General features: G+C 39.1%; 2 protein-coding genes across 3 annotated transcripts in view; one reads left to right on the forward strand and one right to left on the reverse strand.

The window, feature by feature from the left end:
• WASHC5 (WASH complex subunit 5) overlaps nucleotides 1–18063 on the reverse strand; it is a 28047-nt gene extending 9984 nt beyond the window's left edge. The window contains exons 1-14 of one of the 2 annotated variants that reach the window (XM_071738371.1): nucleotides 17925–18063; nucleotides 16708–17003; nucleotides 14343–14488; nucleotides 13306–13390; nucleotides 12937–13037; nucleotides 11860–12052; nucleotides 10502–10654; nucleotides 8027–8140; nucleotides 5982–6153; nucleotides 4978–5105; nucleotides 3983–4112; nucleotides 2465–2577; nucleotides 1678–1844; nucleotides 503–578 (exon numbers count right to left, since the gene is read on the reverse strand). In XM_071738371.1, the coding sequence (XP_071594472.1) occupies nucleotides 503–578; nucleotides 1678–1844; nucleotides 2465–2577; nucleotides 3983–4112; nucleotides 4978–5105; nucleotides 5982–6153; nucleotides 8027–8140; nucleotides 10502–10654; nucleotides 11860–12052; nucleotides 12937–13037; nucleotides 13306–13390; nucleotides 14343–14488; nucleotides 16708–16893 (1764 nt within the window). In that variant the 5' untranslated portion in view covers nucleotides 16894–17003; nucleotides 17925–18063. Of the gene's footprint in view, nucleotides 1–502; nucleotides 579–1677; nucleotides 1845–2464; nucleotides 2578–3982; nucleotides 4113–4977; nucleotides 5106–5981; nucleotides 6154–8026; nucleotides 8141–10501; nucleotides 10655–11859; nucleotides 12053–12936; nucleotides 13038–13305; nucleotides 13391–14342; nucleotides 14489–16707; nucleotides 17004–17653; nucleotides 17804–17924 lie in introns of those variants that run through there. The other variant, XM_071738372.1, reaches the window with a different exon arrangement.
• Nucleotides 17837–18681, forward strand: part of NSMCE2 (NSE2 (MMS21) homolog, SMC5-SMC6 complex SUMO ligase) — a 127245-nt gene continuing 126400 nt past the window's right edge. The window contains exon 1 of the mRNA XM_071738373.1: nucleotides 17837–18034. The gene's annotated coding sequence lies outside the window, so the exon portion shown is untranslated. The remainder of the gene's footprint in view (nucleotides 18035–18681) is intronic.

An 18681-nucleotide genomic window follows, 5' to 3' on the forward strand; every position in this document is an offset into this window, starting at 1 on the left:
ATTCCCCTTTTCATTGTTTTTTTTTTAATATCTAGTTGCGTGAGGCATTTTTCTTATTATAATTTTACACTCCCCCACATGCTATTTCCTGTTCTTATTTCTACAGAAAAGATTTTTATCTGATGACAGATCATCATGACAGAGCAAAGGCACAGCCAACATAAGCTTTGTAATGCCTTCAGGCTCCCCAGATGCACACACAGAGGATCCCACCTACACCCCAATGTCATGTACAAATAACTGTAACAGGCAGACCTGTCTGATGAGACTTGCCTAACAGCAGCAATATGACAAAGTTACATAAAAACATGCATAACTTGGGGTTTATTTTCTTTAAAACTGAAGTTGAGTTAGTTTAATACAGTCTAAAAAATGTGGCTATAGAAAATGTTGGTAAAGGAAAGCTTTGACTCTTTTGTGACTTTGCAACCTCAAGGCCCATTTAACAAATGCTTTTGCTGACCTGAAGTGTTCAAAAACATTCACTACTGTTCATATTTACCTTTAGAAAAGTGGCTCTGAGTTTAGTTACCATAGATGGACTGACTCTTATGCTTTCCTGCATAATGGATGTAAAGCTGGGGTAAGAAACAACAACAAAAAAAAATCAATCAACTTCTTCCCCGGAAATTCTTATGTTCAAGTCTTAAATCTTATGTCACTAGCACCAGTGTAATCTAAAAATGGCAGAGGAGATCACTGAAGAATGTCACTGAAGGGTGACTTCAGTCTGAAGATCTATGGGCTGGAAAAAACCCAATGATAAGGAGTAGGTGGGAAAAAAGAAGAGGGCATCAGGGAGTGTTAAAAGCCAAGGTTGAAGCAGCACCTTAGCAGAAATACACTATGAAAAAGGGCTCTCTAAAATTTGTTTTTCCTTGTTTGCTTCTTGGTTGAAACAGGAACTCCAGTATTTTGGAGAACCCTCAACTAGACTAAAGGCTGATGAGAGAAGTTTGACAAAACTGTCATAGATAGAATAGGGCAGACAGTAAAAGCTTACAGTATCATAGAATCATAGAATCATAGAATCCTAGGGGTTGGAAGGGACCTCGAAAGATCATCTAGTCCAACCCCCCCTGCCAGAGCAGGGCCCCCTAGAGTACATCGCCTAGGAACGTGTCCAGGCGGGTTTTGAATGTCTCCAGTGAAGGAGACTCCACAACCCCCCTGGGCAGCCTGTTCCAGGGCTCCGTCACCCTTACAGTAAAAAAATTTCTTCTGATATTCAACTTGAACATCCTATGCTCCAATTTACACCCATTACCCCTTGTCCTATCACTGGTCACCACTGAGAAAAGCCTAACTCCATCTCCCTGACACTCACCCCTTACATATTTGAAAACATTGATGAGGTCACCTCTCAGTCTCCTTTTCTCCAAACTAAAGAGACCCAGCTCCCTCAGCCTTTACTCATAAGGGAGATGTTCCACTCCCTTAATCATCTTAGTAGCTCTGCGCTGGACTCTTTCAAGCACTTAACCTGCAGCTACCAAGGATGGCTGTTAATATTTACTCAGGTTGATGAGAGCTAAATACAATCAACAACATAGAACAAATCTCCAAGACCATTTTTAAATTGGAAAGTTTACGGTATTAATTGTATTTATTCATGTTATTGCCCACAAGTTTCACCATTTATGAGTGACATAGAAGAAGAAGCTCCTGTTAAGATACCTGTCAATCAATTGCCAAGCGTAAGAAAGATCACCAACTATCTGCATGGTGATCAGGACCTCTTCTTTAATGTTGATAGTTCGGATCATGTGATGGAGAAATTTGCGGGTGTCAGCCAGAAACTGGCAAACTTGCAGGTTACTTTCCAGCTGGTGAAACTCTTGGACCTGTATTTAAAAAACAAACAAAAAAAAAACCAGCCCCATGAAACACTCCCTTTTTTTTCTGTTCATCTTTGAGGACAGCAAGACAAACAGAATCAGTAAACTAACATTGTCTTCAGGATATTATTACAGTAAGAAACTTAATAAATCCTGGCTTACTTTAGAGCATGTTAAATAATAAACTACCCAAGGAGGTGTACTGTGAAACACCATACTGAGTATTCTTTTATATCCTGGGAGTAGAAGAAATGTACACACAACATGGATATTTTTACATTGACTTTCATGTTACCCTCTCTAGCTTAAAATTAATTTATTTTCAAAATTTCTACAAAAACTAGTAATGTTGCCAAATAACGCTTAATGCCGAATTAATTTGACAAAATTTACTAATCCTCAGATGCAGGTGGCATTGTTTTTCATGCTATATTCCTTATTTTACAATCACAAGATCTGTAAGTCCTGCTGATTGTACACACATAAACTGCAAAGATCTACAGACTTTAACAATCGTTAAAATGCAGATCTGTGTTGTAACTCATTTATCAGAAGTCAGTGCATGTGTATCAAATGCTGTTTTTCAAAAGGATGAGATAATTTTTCTCAAAATTTATTTGCCTTACCTCCTCTAGTGCCTGTATTAGCTGCACAGTTTTTCTGCCTGCTGCAGTGGAATCATCGTAATTGAGAGACATAATTTGCTTGGAGATTTCTCTGAACCAAGCTTGAAGATTCTCTATGTAAGAACAAGAAAAAAAATCAATCAAATCATTGCATGTATGATAAGCAGCAAAGACACATGGAACTTGCTAGATAACAGAAAAAAAAATTCGATGCCTGTAAGAGCAAGATGAAGACATTTGTAATCTCCTACATTTCTAGTTCAACATGTAGACTTGTGAAGGAGCAAATCATAGAATCATAGAATAGTTTGGGTTGGGACAGTGAAGATGACATAATTCCAACCCCCCTGCATAGGCAGGGACACCTCCCACTAGACCAGGCTGCACAAAGCCCCATCCAACCTGGCCTTGAACACTTCCAGAGAGGGGTCATTCACAGCTTCTCTGGACAACCTGTGCCAGTATCTCATCACCCTCGTAGTGAAGCATTTCCTCCTAATAACTAACCTAAATCTCCCCTCTTTCAGTTTAAAATCATTACCCCTTGTCCTATCACTACATGTCCTGGTAAAAGTCCTTCCCCAGCTTTTTGGAGGCCTAGGAAAGTTTCCTGAATACTCACCTAAGTTTCCCGTAAAATATTAAGACCGTAAAACATTAAGAAAACCAACAACTATCAACACAAATGGGCATTACAAAATCTACAGAAAGATGATAAAGCCCTTTAAAGTACAAATTTGTGGTTTATGAATGGATTTACAGTGATAATTGCCTTGACGTTGCAATTTCTATCCTTTAGCTACAAGTTTGCTGACATAAAAAAGATAAAGGGAAATATTTCAGTAAAGCTATTGTGCTTTCAAGCAGAATCAGGCGAGAAAATTGCTTGTATTCCAAGTTCTGTTGTTTTGGAATGGTCACAAGTGTTGCTCTTACAGTGTCACTGATCAAATGACAGTGTGGTTTATAATTCTTGTTCTAACACCAGTTTAAGAAAATAACAGGTATTTCAAAAAACAAGCAAAAAACCTGGAAGGAAATACAGGTTCAATCTCAATCCTTGGACAACTTGGAGAGTCATTTATCAGTACAGAAGAGAGGTAAAAGAAGGTTTGAAAAAATGCTTATAGAATAGAAATTCAAGTTAGAACTAGGGAAAGAATGTAAGGAGAGGTTAAAACATCCCCATATGTAATGATCTTTGAGTTCCTTTCTACACAGAACACAGTAACATGAACTCCCATTATTCAGGGAAAAGTGAACTGGAATTTCAGCCTTACCTGGCATAACTAAATAAAATTACAAAAATAATTTTTCAAAGTATAGCCATCTAAATACGACTTACATATGGAATATTTGCAGAAAACCCAAACAAGACAGTATGGAAGAGATCTCTGTGCAGCTGACAGACATGGAAATTTTTACATCAATATTAGCCTCATGTATTTTCTTTTGGTATCATTGTAGAAATAAAACCCACAAAATTACTTTTCCCCCCAGTTTTTCTTCAATAATTACCATTTTTCTCCACTCTAGTAAGAGGTTTAACACCTGAGAATACATCAGCAAGTTCAGTCATCCTTTCAGATCCCTCCTTTTTATAGTTCTCCCATTTTGTTTGTTTTTCTGACAGCATCTGCTTGAACATCTATTGAAAAAGGAAGGTTTACAAAACCGTTAAGAACGCACACTACAATAGATTAAATAAATTACTGAAAATAGATGGAACTTACTTACAGTGATTACTACTTAACCTCAAAATCCTGCCAGAATATTAAATACAAAATTAGAAACAATAAAAACATTAAGAAATACAGCCGGTGTGATGGACATATAGTAATAGAAATGAAATGACTGTTACAAAAAAAGTAGGATATATATATATATAGTTGATTTTTAGTCATAAAAATCCAGATACTTTTTTAGCTTAGATCCTAAAAGACACTGACATGTCTTAATGTTGACATAATTTCCATAGTCATCTCAGCCTATGCAGAGAAATCCAATTCAAAAAAGCATGTATGTGAAATTAAGCATACTCTTACATATTTTGTCAGGTTAGTACCAGAGCACTAATGCAGAATCATTTAGAAATAGCAGAACTTCATACATGGGTGTAAGAGTTTTCTTAGCAGCTTATCCTCAACATACACAGGCTCTCATCTCTACTTTAAAAAAGCCTGAAAAAGATAAGTACGGCAGGATAAAACCTTAAGCAGCTTTCTCCACAGATTTTTATTACACCTGTTATTATGACCTTCATGCAAAATTTTGAGTAAATATAAAGATGTTGGGTAAGAATGAAAGTTGCCAATTACTAAAGAAACTGCAAAAGTCACTTCCAAGCAATAGCAGTTTGCAATTTTCTATTAAAAAGTCATGATTACCTATAATCAAAATTTTTTTATGCAAGGGGACTGTGTGTGCAGTAAATGTACTATTACTATTCAAGTCTTAATTTCTGTTCTGCCATTCAGGGGACAATGCTGAAGAAGGAAGCAGCACATCATTACCTCTTTCAAAATGAATTCAAATTGAGCTGTATCCAGAAGAAGCCGGAAAAGGATCCTGGGATTGTACCGTGAGTCTGTGAGAATTTGATCCTTTATCTGGCGGAGACGTTTGTTATTTGGATCACATGCTGAAAATGGAAAGATAACAGCTCTCAACCATTACAGAATTTGACCAAGCTTTTCAATCTTTGCAAACAGACTTTTTTAATAGCTTGAAAGCAAAAACATTTTGCTCTGATACAGAAGTCCCCACTTTTTCTCCACTTACATGGGTCCCACCACACCTGTACAATTCTTCCTTAGAACAGAAAATAATTAATGTTTCAGTGGTGCTTTAACTATCTTAGAAATCATCTGCTGGCTCCTGCAAACTTAGCGTGAATTTAGCACACCTGACCAAAAACCTCTGGAGATCAACATTTCAAAAATCATTACAAAAACACCCGGGGTGTAACAGAAGCACTCTCATATACCAAGAAACCCCGAAGACAGTACAAGCAATAAACCAAGACCATGTCTAAATAGGTAAATTTAGAGACTCATACTTATGTCAGAGACATTCAACAGTTCCAGTTCAATTTCAGTTCAACAGAATAAAATCCTTGGTTTTAAATTATTAATTACTAAGATCTTAAAAACCTGGCTACTTCTTTTCCGTTCACACTAGGCAAAACTCTCAGAATGATGCTTTGGGTGATAAGGCAGAAAAAGAAAGTTCCCAGACTTATTCTGCAGAGTATTATTCAACAGGGTCATGACTTCTTGTACTCCTTTTTGTATCTGTGTCTAGCTTGCAAGAATTATGGAAATGAATGTGTACTGTTTCCACCAAAGACTTTAGGAGACAGCTAGCAAAACAACAGCTCAAATATTCACTGGAAACCATCAATGAAACCCTGCTGACTTCAACATCAGCACACACTGAACTTCCCCCAGGGCATAACATGAAGCACTGCTACAGAAGGACTGACAGCTCTGTATTAAAAGTCAGCATGAAATCCTACCAGTGTCTGCAGTGTGGAGCATCAGCCAGCGGATGGTGACGTTGCAGTCTCGCAGGCAATTCAGCAGCTTGGGAATGTTGTCCAGCACCAGCTCTTCCCTCAGGCAGCCCTCCTTGAGGAACTGATGCACCTGAGTGTGCACTCTCTCAGTGACTGCAGCGTGCCTGCTTGCCTTGGAATACACAAAGCTTGCATCAATGTAAGCCTTGCAGCCAATGGAATACAAGTGCAACGTGACTGTGGCTTCATTAAAAGGGCATAGAGAAACAAAAGGTGCTACAAATCTTCATCATCACTAGCAGACAATATAATACACTACACAACTGCAACACAAAGTATTTATACATTTTCACAAATTTTTAAGCAAAGAACCTACACAGGAAGCACAATGTTTCAAAGCCAGACTTGTGTCTTATATTCAGGCGTGTATTCTCTAGATATCATTCCTCAAAAATGATACTAATATTTTATTACCTAATGAGAAAGAAAAACAACAAAAATCTACTCCACAATGGATATAATTGTTATGAATTAAATGTCATCTCTACTTAGGGAATTTCTTCCCTAAAGACTGAGGAAAAATGTCTGCTCAAATTCCCTAAGTTTACTAGACAATATAAAGTAAGGTTCTCATAATTACACACTTCTGTGCATTCTTTCCTGACCACTGTAGTCAGATTCTAAGGAAGTATTTAGCTACCATTAATCCAGCAAAATGCCCAAATTACTAACCTGCTGCACAAAAACTGATCATTATGACTCACTGTTTTTAGTTACGGAAAAAATTATTTCCCACAAAACCAACTAACTGCATTGTATCATACAGCCTTACAGTATCATTCTTTTAAATTAAATGCTTTTTTCAGTCTATTAGTATTCATTAATTAGACAGGCCCCATTTAAAACAGTGAGTGTTTTAAATGTCAGCATAAATGTGTAACTTCTAAAACTATGAAAGACCAAACACCACAGTCACCTTAGAAACATCCCAATACTGGACAACAGTCCAAGTGCCGGGTCCTGCACCTTGGCCGCAACAACCCCATGGGGAGCTCCAGGCTGGGCACAGAGTGGCTGAGAGCAGCCAGGCAGAAAGGGACCTGGGAGTCTGGACTGACAGGAAGCTGAACATGAGCCAGCAGTGTGCCCAGGTGGCCAAGAAGGCCAATGGCATCCTGGCCTGTATCAGGAACAGCGTGGCCAGCAGGTCCAGGGAAGGGATTCTGCCCCTGTACTCAGCGCTGGTGAGGCCACACCTCGAGTCCTGTGTCCAGTTCTGGGCCCCTCAGTTCAGGAAGGATATCGAGGTCCTGGAGCAGGTCCAAAGGAGGGCAACCAGGCTGGTGAAGGGACTCGAGCACAGATCCTATGAGGAGAGGCTGAGGGAGCTGGGGCTGTTCAGGCTGGAGAAGAGGAGGCTCAGGGGAGACCTCATCACTCTCTACAACTCCCTGAAAGGAGGTTGGAGCCAGGTGGGGGTTGGTCTCTTTTCCCAGACAACTCTCAGTAAAGACAAAAGGACATGGTCTCAAGTTGTGCCAGAGGAGGTTTAGGTTGGACATTAGAAAGAATTTCTTTACGGAGAGGGTGATCAAGCATTGGAATGGGCTGCTCTGGGAAGTGGTGGATTCTCCATCCCTGGAGATATTTAAAAAGAGACTGGCTGTGGCACTCAGTGCCATGGTCTGGCAACTGTAGCGGGAGTGGATCAAGGGTTGGACTTGATGATCTCTGAGGTCCCTTCCAACCCAGCCAATTCTATGATTCTATGAATACAGTGATGAGTGCTAGCATCTATGCAATTTTTGCCTTAAACTTTTGATACTGCAGGAGGAACTGAAATAAACAATGCTGTGAAGACCAGATTTTGAAACTCTGAAGTGTTTTCAATACAAAGTTATGTCCTCAAAGTATTGTACTTGAACACAATACAAATAATTGTACTCAAGAGAATATGATCCAGACATTATTAATGTCATATAAAATACCTGAGATTCCCACAAAATTGGAATCTTGCTAAAAATAACCAACTCTGGCTTAGATACCTGTTCTTTGATGTTTGAAAGATCCAGCGTGTAGTTGAGGGCAGTTTTAGCAGCTTTATAGGGCTCCCAAGCTTCTGCTAAATTTACTGTGATTCCCATGTAAATGCTAATGACCTAAGATGGAAGCAGAAAAAAAAGAAGCTCCATTTATGTTCTAAGTATTAACATATACTTTTCATTTAGCAATATGAGTAGAATGCAATATGTTGCAAGTATGAATATGAGATAACTGATTTTTTTTTTGGTAGCTGTACTCTATACTTCACCAGCTTTGGAAATCATGGAGTAAGAAGACTTTGAAATTAAAGGCACACAGTTAATCAGAGGCTTAGCTCTGAAAACAAGGTGACAGTTTCAGTCACTATGAAGAACCCTTAGGCTTTTATTTTTCCACCTATTAAATTATGATTTCTTTTTCATTTTAATGATGCTATGCAGGAGACTGACAAATCAACTAGGAAAATTACTGTGACTGAGGAAAAAAAAAAATCTGAGTTAATTCTACACTTAGGATGACCAAAGGCCGAAACTGAACCATAACACATCTTCTGTGATGAATACAAACAAAAGGAAACTGATTATTACGATTTTTAAGGAGCAGAGGAACCAATTTTAGAACCCCAGCCCAAATTTGAATGACAAGTGTTTGTAAGAGAACTGAAAAATGGAATCCCTGGATTGTTGATGGATTAAGGACTTAGAGAGATGTGGCATTATGAGCTTTGTCACACTATTTCTACAACATTCCTCCATCCAGAACTGGTTACATCTAGGATGACTCTCAGTCTTTGAGCTCTTCTAACAGTGTTAAAAGTAAGCCAGTGAAGGCAAACAGGTCTGCTGGTAGAAGGATCCCTCTCATAGTGCAGAAATAAAGCTCACTACTTCCTTGCAGCTGTCATTTCCTTAAAAAGCTATACTTCATCTGCTAACAAGGATTTGAAACCAGCCTAAGAGTCAAGTACTCTGAATGTGCAGCTAACTGATCCATTTCTGATCGCAACAAGGTAGATGTTGTCTTAAAATAAGTTTTTACTATGAAGTCAAATGAATAAAAATGCTAGCATAATTAAAAACAAAAACAAAAAAAAACCCCACAGTGTTCTCATCTGTAAAATAAGCTTGCAGTTTTTAAGAAAATGGTGAGTTTTAGTGTCTAGTAAAAGAGCCAGTGATTACAGTTTCTTTTCTCCTTTGTTCACTGTTTCACTAACAGTAGAGAAGAATACAATTTGAAACTAATAAAGAAATACAAATCAAGGTTTGGCTATCTCAGGTACCTGCAGACTATACTGTTACAAGCCAGCCTATTTCAGGAGCATTTTTTGCAGACAAGGGCTTTAGAATGAAAATCCTGAATCTCAGTACTGAGACACATAGCAATTCTATTTTGATCACTATATCTGGAAAGGTCTATAGAATTACCCAGAGTGACAGGTTTTGCTTCTAAGTTATTTGTATGAGGGCACGGAATGAATCCTCAAATAAGTTTTGAAACAACATCAGTTATTTGTTGGAGAGCAAGAGTGCTATACAGAAAAGCCTTAACAAGCTGGTGGGATTCATCAGCAGAAATCACAAGTTTAGTAACAATAAATACGAAGCCCTGCACCTGGGACAAAATCAAACCCTTGCAACAGCCCAATCTGGGAACTGACTACCCAACAATTCTGCATAAAAAGGCCTGAGTGTCCTGGTGCACAAATTGAAAATGAATCAGACATACAGCCTTACAACAACAGACTAACCATACACTATGCTGTGTCAGCTACACTGTAGCCAACAGACTGAGGGAAGTGATTAGAGTAATGCAGGTTTGGGCTCCTCAGTAAGACACAAATTGGAATGAATCAATAAAGACATTTATGTGACCCACTATGTAAGCAGAGGCTACAGGAGCTCAGTTTGCTTAAACTGGAGGAAAGAAGACTGAGGGATCTGAATGCAAACTTCCACCATCTAAAGGAAGTTATGAGTAAGACATTCAGACTCATCTCAGAGACACACGGAAAAAAAAAGAGGTGGTAAGTCACAAGCTGCAACTGAGTGATGAAGCACAGCCAGAGGTGCCCATAGAATGTAGATCTTACTTTTAGGTTTTTACAGAACAATTGGACAAGGCCCAAGCAACGTCATTTAACTTTGAAAAAAAGGCTGGATTAGAAGGTTCCCGTGTTACTTTCCAGCCTCCATTTTTTCCTATGATTCCCTTTATCATTATGGTGTCAGTGGCTGGTACAAGCTTTTCAGACAATAACTGATACTTTGAAAAGACAGTTTTCCACATTATTCCAGAAGGTCTGAGTCAGATGACTAAATTCTGAACAACGTAAACAGAAGAATCTTTCCCTAGAGAAGAATCTACCCCAGTTTTAGGACATCATTATTTTCTATAATGCACACTGCAAAAAGAAGGTGAATTGTTCCTGTAACATTAAATCCAGGGAACAGTTTTAAAAATGAATTATCTTTTACCCAGTTATCTGGAAAGTATTTGTCTACTATCTCTCTCATTTTTGCTTGTTGAGTGTGAAGAGTAGAAGGGTCAAAGTACAGTATCACATAGAGCATGGCAGCCTGAGTAGCCAGGGCGGTGCTGCGGTGTTCTGGTAATGGATATGCAGAAACCTAGGAAAAGGGAAAAAAACAAAACATATTCAGTTTGAACTGAGCTGACCCTGCTTTTTGCACTACATTTGGAATGAGTACATAGGTCATTATCACCCATTGTATAGAAACATGAATGTTGCTCATTATCAACTCTAAGCACTACAAAATAAAAAAATAATCAAACTGTAATATTATTTTAATGCAAATCAATAAAAGTGTCATATAAAAAGGAGGAAAAGTAAGTGTGATACACAGTATCAGCTGAATTATGGAAGATTCCTAGGTTAAGTACTCTACAAGAGAGCAGTCTCACAAACATCCCACAGTTTCCTATCAGAGATATAGACTATGTCATAAAATGGGCTCTCTTCACAACTTGCCATGTTATCTTTTTTTGTTTGTTTCTAGAACCCTGCAGATCCCAAACAATTCTGACCTGAAAAGGCATTTTTCCTCTTTGAAAGGTTAACATCTATCCAGAGTATTAAAGTCCTATCAATAAGGTCCCTATTTTAAATTAGTACTCCTGCCTAAAGACTTCTTTGTTTCTTTCTTACAATCAATCCATTAATCTACAGATGCTCTTTTTCTGGCATCTGTGAACTGCTTCAGTTTTCCAGGATTCTCTAAGTGTACCAGTAGTTACAGAAGTCAGTTTGCTTGTCTGTGCTAAAGATTGAGGCCTGCTCAAATGCAAATGCTTTGCTGAAGATCTCTCAAAGGAGTTACATTGCAAGAGACTGTGAATACAGTAACCATATTTATGTTTTATTATTAACATTGTCATAATTAAAAAACGTGATATATCTGTTCCTTTTTAAACACATTGCATTTTAAGGAATGGTGAATCTCTTTGCAGTAACTAAAAGAACAGGAATCTCTGAAGGAATCAAGTTATTAAGAGTGGTCAGTCATTCACTATTTAAAGACTTCAATAAAAAAGTTGTGATTTTTTTACTGTGAGTGGCCAAGCACTGGAGCAGTTTGCCCACAGAGGTTCTGCAGTCTGCACCTCTGCAGATACTCAAAACCCAACTGGACATGGTCCTGGGCAGTCTGCTACAGCTGACCCTCCTGGGGGCTGGAATATGTGAACTCAAGAGATCCCTTCTAACCTCCATGACTCTGATTTATCTCTTTTTGGTCTTCACGAATGAGTAACTAACCTGAGGAACCATTTTATTTTAATTTTCAGATCCTTGTCCTATGTCACAGTAACTCACCTGGTTGTAAATGTCATCTGACCGCAAGCGGCCGATAACCATGCTAATGAAGGTTTCACTTATGGGCACCCTGCTGAAGTAACTCTCAGGGTAGTTAGGAGGTCTTTTAGCTCCAGGTTGACTCGAGTACCCAGTGCTTCGAAGCAATTTACAGATATCATCTAAATTGGAATCAGCAGAAGAACGGGCTGCACTGTATTACAAAAGAAAGGAAGAAAAATTGAGCTGTGTGGCATAACAATTTCCTTTTCTCTCTCACCCTGTAACCATGCCTTTTCTCCAAGAAAATGAACAGATACTAAGGCCTGGATGATTTTTTGGCTGTTTACTCCATGAGCTCACTGTACTACAAGAGGACACTGATAAACGTCTATACCAGAATCCCAGATAAGCACACAAAGTACAAATAGAAAAACAACCTTTATTCAGGAACATTAATAAAAGCAGCTTTAATTTTTTTTTTCTTCTTCTCTTCTACATTCTAGTCAAGGAATCCTCTCCCATTATGTACTAAGAGGCATAAACATAGTCAAAGCAGCATAGAAACAGGACAGCACCTTTTTTTATATGTGTGAAAGCATTTGAATTGACACCTTTCAAGACTCTTAACTGTCAGAGTGGTGCTCTCAACCTACCCTGGAAACTCATTCCTGATTTGACTAATCAACTGCACTGCAACTGCAAGAAGTGTGACTTGCAACATGTTTTTCATATGGATACTCATGACTCTTCACACAGATTTGCTTGCACATTTGGGAATCTATGATAGTTTCTTAGCTGACACTTGAAGCATTAAAGCTTTAGCTGAAAGTTTCTTTGTAAGGGGATTTCAAATTTGTGTTGTGACAGCATGAAAAAATCTGTTGCTTTGGTTTTGCAACAACCAAACACAGATAAAGCAAGGAGTTCTACTCCCATTCAGAGAACTCTCCTGAACTATCAGTCTCTGTATACAGGCAGTCAATCAAAATAGTTCCAGTATTTCCATTTATCTTAACTCAATAACCTACTTACATTAATATATGGCATGTTACATCCTTTCAGCCTTGAGTGTTTCTGCATAACAATATACATTACCTGTATCTGTAGTAGGAAACCAACATTCTTTCTCTGACTTCTCCTTCAATCTTCTGGTCAATGACCAGTAGCATAACTCCATATAAATAGAGTGCCTCACACTGTTTGGTAAAAGAAAGAATAAATGAAAAAATAAACAAACACAATTCTGTAGTAACATTTAAAGACAAACATATATTGGCAAACTAACCCAGGATCAACTACATGGTCCACACAAAATGAAAAAACAGCAGGCTGTAGTTTTGGTCTTCGTCCTCCCTAAAGTGATTCATAGCACTTCCATGAATTTGGCAAACTTAAATCTTTGTCGAGCTTGGCATTAAACTAGTTGGTACATTTTCTACTATAATGAAACTGTTCAGTACTCACTAGAAGCTGTCTTCCATCTTCATTAAGGAGGACAGTTTCTAATGTTTGCTGAATGTAAATTCCTTCATTGAGGTCATCTAAATACCTAGGGATCATAAAAAAGAGCAGTCATTGACCATTTTACTCTTGAATCACATGCCCTCAGAACTCAATTGGCCTATTTTCTCTGCAAGTCAGACACATCAAAATATTTCCCTAATACAACCAGCATGGGGCTTTTCAGATAAAGATGCTCTTCTATGAAACAAGAGTTAGAGTCAACCAGTTGGCAAAAACCTCCTGCCATACCCTGAGGGTGTATGTGAAAGACACTAGAGGGTACTCATTAACTTGCAGCTCTTTAACTTACATCCTCTTTATCTTCTCATGCATGGTAACAGCCTGAGAGTACTGAGAAGGCAAGGAATAGGGTATGTTCAACTCAATTAACAGAAGAATTCTTCCTTTTAAAGGATTTTCCAGTAATACTAATTACTAATAAGTAATGTTAAGCATTTAAACTTTTTGTTAATCATTTCATATAGATCAATAACAAAAACAATTCTTACACTTAAGATTCTCTGGAACTTTTTCTTAGAGTATTATTTTTTACAAACATTAGCAAACTTGAGACTATGGCAACTCCATTGAAAAATTCAGTTCAGGAAAATAATGCCAATGAAAACTAAAGAAAAAAAACCCTTTTCTGATACTCTGTTTTGCAAGACCACAGAAAAACTTAGTTCAACAATATGAAGTCTGCTTTTATTAAAAAGATAAATCTTCAATACAACCTCCAAGATAAAAAAGAAATTAGCTCTATAATAGTTGAGGAGAGGAGGTAGAGAGGTTAAACGTTTTAAAGTTATAAACTAAGCTGGTAAGAAACAGTAGAAGTGTTCACTTCAACAATTCAGGTTTCCAGGTGCACATTAATGCTCTTCAACAGCGAGAATATTTGGCCTCCAAGGAAAAAGCTTCTCATTAAGACTGAAGAGTACTCTAGTCTGTAAAAAAATCCATTATTCGATACCATACCTGTGATTTTGATACCATACCTGTTTAAATCTACAATGTACTTATGCACACTCTGAAATGCTAGATAAAATCTTGTCAAAATTTCAATATTGTTTTCACGAAATTCTTCATCTAAATCCAGTAACTCAGGTTTGGCTTCCAGTTTGCCTTCACATGTCTCAGGCCCCTAAGATAAAAAATTCATCTTTAGAGGCAATATTTGACTTTGACTATTTGACTTCAGAGCACACAGGACATAACATCCAAAACTGTATGCACAGCACCAGAATTTACATTTCTTATTAGAACAAGGATCTGTAACTTTCCAAGCTGCTTTATGATTCAGCACCCATTCCATAAGGAGGAGTTTTACATGTTGTTACAGTCTCCACTGATTTTAAATAGGATTTATCCTAAGTAACTAACTAATGAGAATAGTTAATACTTTGGGTAAAGCCCCAATACACATGATGCCACTGTTTGCTTTTTGTAATGCTAACTATCTCCCTAGATGAGTTTTGTGCTTTACACACTTGATCCAATTGATTTTTCACGTAAAAATCATCATTTTGGGGCCTCGGAGAGCTTAGTATCTTCTCATATGTTTAAACTGCTGGAAAGTATTAGACCTGTTTTATTTTTAAAGACACTGGATCGATCACCAGTCTCCCAAATGAATGCAGAAACTATGTCATGAACAGCTGTGGGGGAAAAGGGTTGGGATGAAGAGCCTGACTTCCTTAAAGTAACAGCAGAAACTTTACTAACCATTTGCCACTAACAACATTTTTCTAAACCACCACTTGTTCTTACCATCATCATTTAAATGAAAATACTGTTAATGTTTAAATGAAAATATTAACTTTTAATTGAAAGCACTGTTAATGTTGTTGTACAGACCGCTTACCGATAGCATGAGATCACAGCTTAAGGTCAACATGAATTCCATAAAAATACCTTAAAATATAATTAATATCAATCATAATACCCAGCTGACAACTTTTTTTGTGGTTTAAAAATTTTCTGCTTCTCTTTTTGTGAAAATACCTAAATAAAATATAAACCAAGCCCCAAAATGCAAACCAAGTTCAAATGCACAAAGTAAACAGCCTAAACTTTCAAAATCTCAAATCTCTAATCATTAGGTAATTCTAAGAATCATGAATACAGGAATGACACATTCCCAGTGAAAATAGCTGTAAATTCACTAATCTCTGCTTTCTAAGTATATTATGGATTTTTGGGTAATTGCTAAGAAAAACAGCAGCATTGCTGTGGTTCCTTAACATTTAACAATCTTATAGTTCCAAGGGTAATTGTATTTCTCACCAATTATACCTATCTGCTTTTTAATTTTCATGTCATTTGTGCAAAAAACAGACTCATAACAAGCACTTAGGTCCAAAGATATCTGAGAAATCATTTCCTGCTCAGGTTTTTTGGTGTCCAAGGCTAACAGTCAAGAGTTTGAAATTTACCACTATTATTAAAAAAAAAAAAAGTATCCCCTCCCCCTTGCTTTACTATTAGCACTTCTTGTATTGTTCAATCCAAATAAAGGCAGTGTCTGTAGTTCTTTCTTAAACCTGATGAAGAATGACAGAGGGAAATAAGTGCTGCAAGAAGTTTAATTTTATAAAAAAGGGCTTTTCATATAGACTACTCTTTGATTTGTTTATTCAGCACATGTGACAAGTCCAGTGAATGAACAATCACAGTACTGTCAAATAGGGAAGCAGAAAGCAGTTTTCATAGATGCAAAGAATAAGCTACAGATAACCAAAGGAAGATGGGCATATTGCCCACCGTACTGCTCCAAAATAAAACAACCAACTGCACAGGCTCAGAACCTGCTGGTCAATCTAGGATTTCATATTCCTGGAGGATATAACAGCAACAACAACCACCCCTACAACCTCAGTATCCAATAGTCAAGTTTTATACAACCAGTACCCATCAAGGCTTACTGTCCAGATGACTCATCAAATGTTCTGATGGATTTGTCTGCTCATGAATATGCTTAGAAAACATTACCTTACCCTCATCTTGTCCTAATAATCTCATTGCAGGTATTGGTTATACTTATATTCTGCCTAGAGGCCTAAGCACTGAGTCTTCCCTAGACCATTTCTGCATACTGAAATGGGTAAGATGAGGCTGAACATGATCATAAGTACATAAAATACAAGATAGCCTAGAGGCAGAATGTTAGCATGCAAGCATATCCCAACTGCTAGCTCAATGTGGTGAATTTTTGGTAAAAACTAAGCAAGTAAGAAGTCATGATACTCAATTCTGAAGAATGCTAGTGATAACCACAATGGTCAGAAATGGCTATTCGATGACCTGAAGCACCCTTATGCAGGATACCAATGCTTTAAAAAGTTTAAGAATAAAAGGATTTACCTTAAAATAACTGAAATCAAATATGATATCCCCATACTTCTGCTGATCAGCCTTGTCTTTTAGCCTGAAAACACCAGGAATAAATTCAGACAGTCTCAGAAGTTCTGCGATGATGGCATTTCCACAGGAGACAATTCGAAGAATTGCCTGACCACAGAGATTATTTTCAGCTAGAAAATCAACCATTGTGGAGCCGGATGTGACAGCAGCAAAAGTCCTGCAGTTGGGTTCTGATCATTGGTCTTTAGGTTTCTTGAAGAATGTCAGATGAGAAAACTATCTGCGCCATTAATAACCTGCAAAACCAAATCCATACACATTCAGGGTGGCTCATATTCATATTTCTGATAGTTTTATCTCTGTGGATTCTTAAGTACACTCTCAACTATTTCAGTTTATAAAATCCAAATTACCCAGTTTTGAAAGATGAAAGAAAGGCACCAAATACATCTCCAGCACATATATTGTGTTTGACTGTCACTGTGTGTGACCAGGCAAGGAAAGCATTACCTTGGGTTACAGAGAAGTTGAAAAGATCTATTGATGAATGAAATGATCACAAATACTGAAGCAATTGAGGCCATGTAAGGAGATGGCATCAAGGAAAGAAAAAAACATGTTACAAGATATAAAAGCCTTAAAAAATACAATCAAAGCGACTGCAATATTGCAATATGCTTTAGCAACAAGGAAAGCTTTTCTAGCTATTCGAAATGTGCTCTGTTCCTTTTTTTTTATTTTTTTATTTTTTTTAATTCATGAAGGGTTTTATTCCATGCTGTGGTTGCATTTCCTAGCCACAGTTTTATTTATTGCCATGTTTCCTGCAAGACACAGAGCGCAGCACTCCTAAAAATAAGCTCTCGCGTTCAGAAACATTTGTGGGCAGTTTGGCTTTTCACCAATAACCTTCCAAACCAATGAGATAAATTTGAGATAACATTACTTCTTCTGCCCCAAAATGAGAACCAGGAGGTGCAGGGCTGGCTCCTCCGCAGACCCCATCCGGACTGAGCTCTAAGCCTCCCCATGCCCTCCCTGTCACGGACCCTCCCAGCCGTCCCGCTCGCTCCCGCCAACGCCCTCATGGTTTGAACCCGCCTCGGCTCAACCTCCTCACCTCCCCGCTCCCGCTCCCGCCGCCCCCCGCTCCCGCCGCTTCTCCGCCCGCACCCAGCGGCCTCCCCGCCGGTGCCACCCCCCGCGGCGGTGCTCACCCTCCCCCGCTGCCGGTGCGGCGAGTGGCGGCAGCCCGCAGGAGGGAGCTCCGCTCCGCCAGCGCCCGCGGGCAAGGACGGCGGCCGCCCGAGGGGAGCTGGGGCGGCAGGTGAGGCGCAAGCAGCGGCTGGGAGAGAGGAAAGGAGGGAAAGAAGGAGGCGGCGGCCCGGGCCTCCCCATCACATGACGGCGCCGACCCGTGGAGAGGCGCCGGCTGATGAGGCGGTTCCGCTGGCAGCCGGGCCCGCCTTCCTCCGCTGCTGCCGCTGAGGGGGTCGGTTTGGGGGTTACCTCCGGGGCAGGACCCCTTTGGGTATCGGCAGCTGGGACGAGGTGAGCAGCAGCCGGTGGTGAGGGGGGAGCCGCCTTCGCTGCCCCTTCCCCTCTGGCGGGGTGAGGGCTGCGCTCTCCCGGCCGAGGGAGCGGGGAGAGGCGGGCGGGGATGTGGGGCCCTTTCCCTCCCTGCATGACTGACAAGGGGCAGGGCGGGCCGGACCGGCTGCCCTGGCTTGTCATGGACGAGGTAGGGAAGGCTGGGAGAGCTTTCTGCTCGGTAGGGAAGTCCCGTTTCCCCGCACCTCTGTCGAGGGGGAGCTGCTATCCCTTGTAGTCACTGAGCACTTGTCATCTATGGGTCTTGTGTTAGGTAATTTGCTTAGATCTTTAAAATAAGTGGCAGAATAGAAACTTAAAGTTTGCAGCTTTTTAATCCTGTCTGTATTGTTTAATCACTCCTTGAAAGAAAAAAAAAAAACA

This window comes from Heliangelus exortis, chromosome 2 (genome assembly GCF_036169615.1).
Source record: "Heliangelus exortis chromosome 2, bHelExo1.hap1, whole genome shotgun sequence".
NCBI classification, from domain to species: Eukaryota; Metazoa; Chordata; class Aves; order Apodiformes; family Trochilidae; genus Heliangelus; species Heliangelus exortis.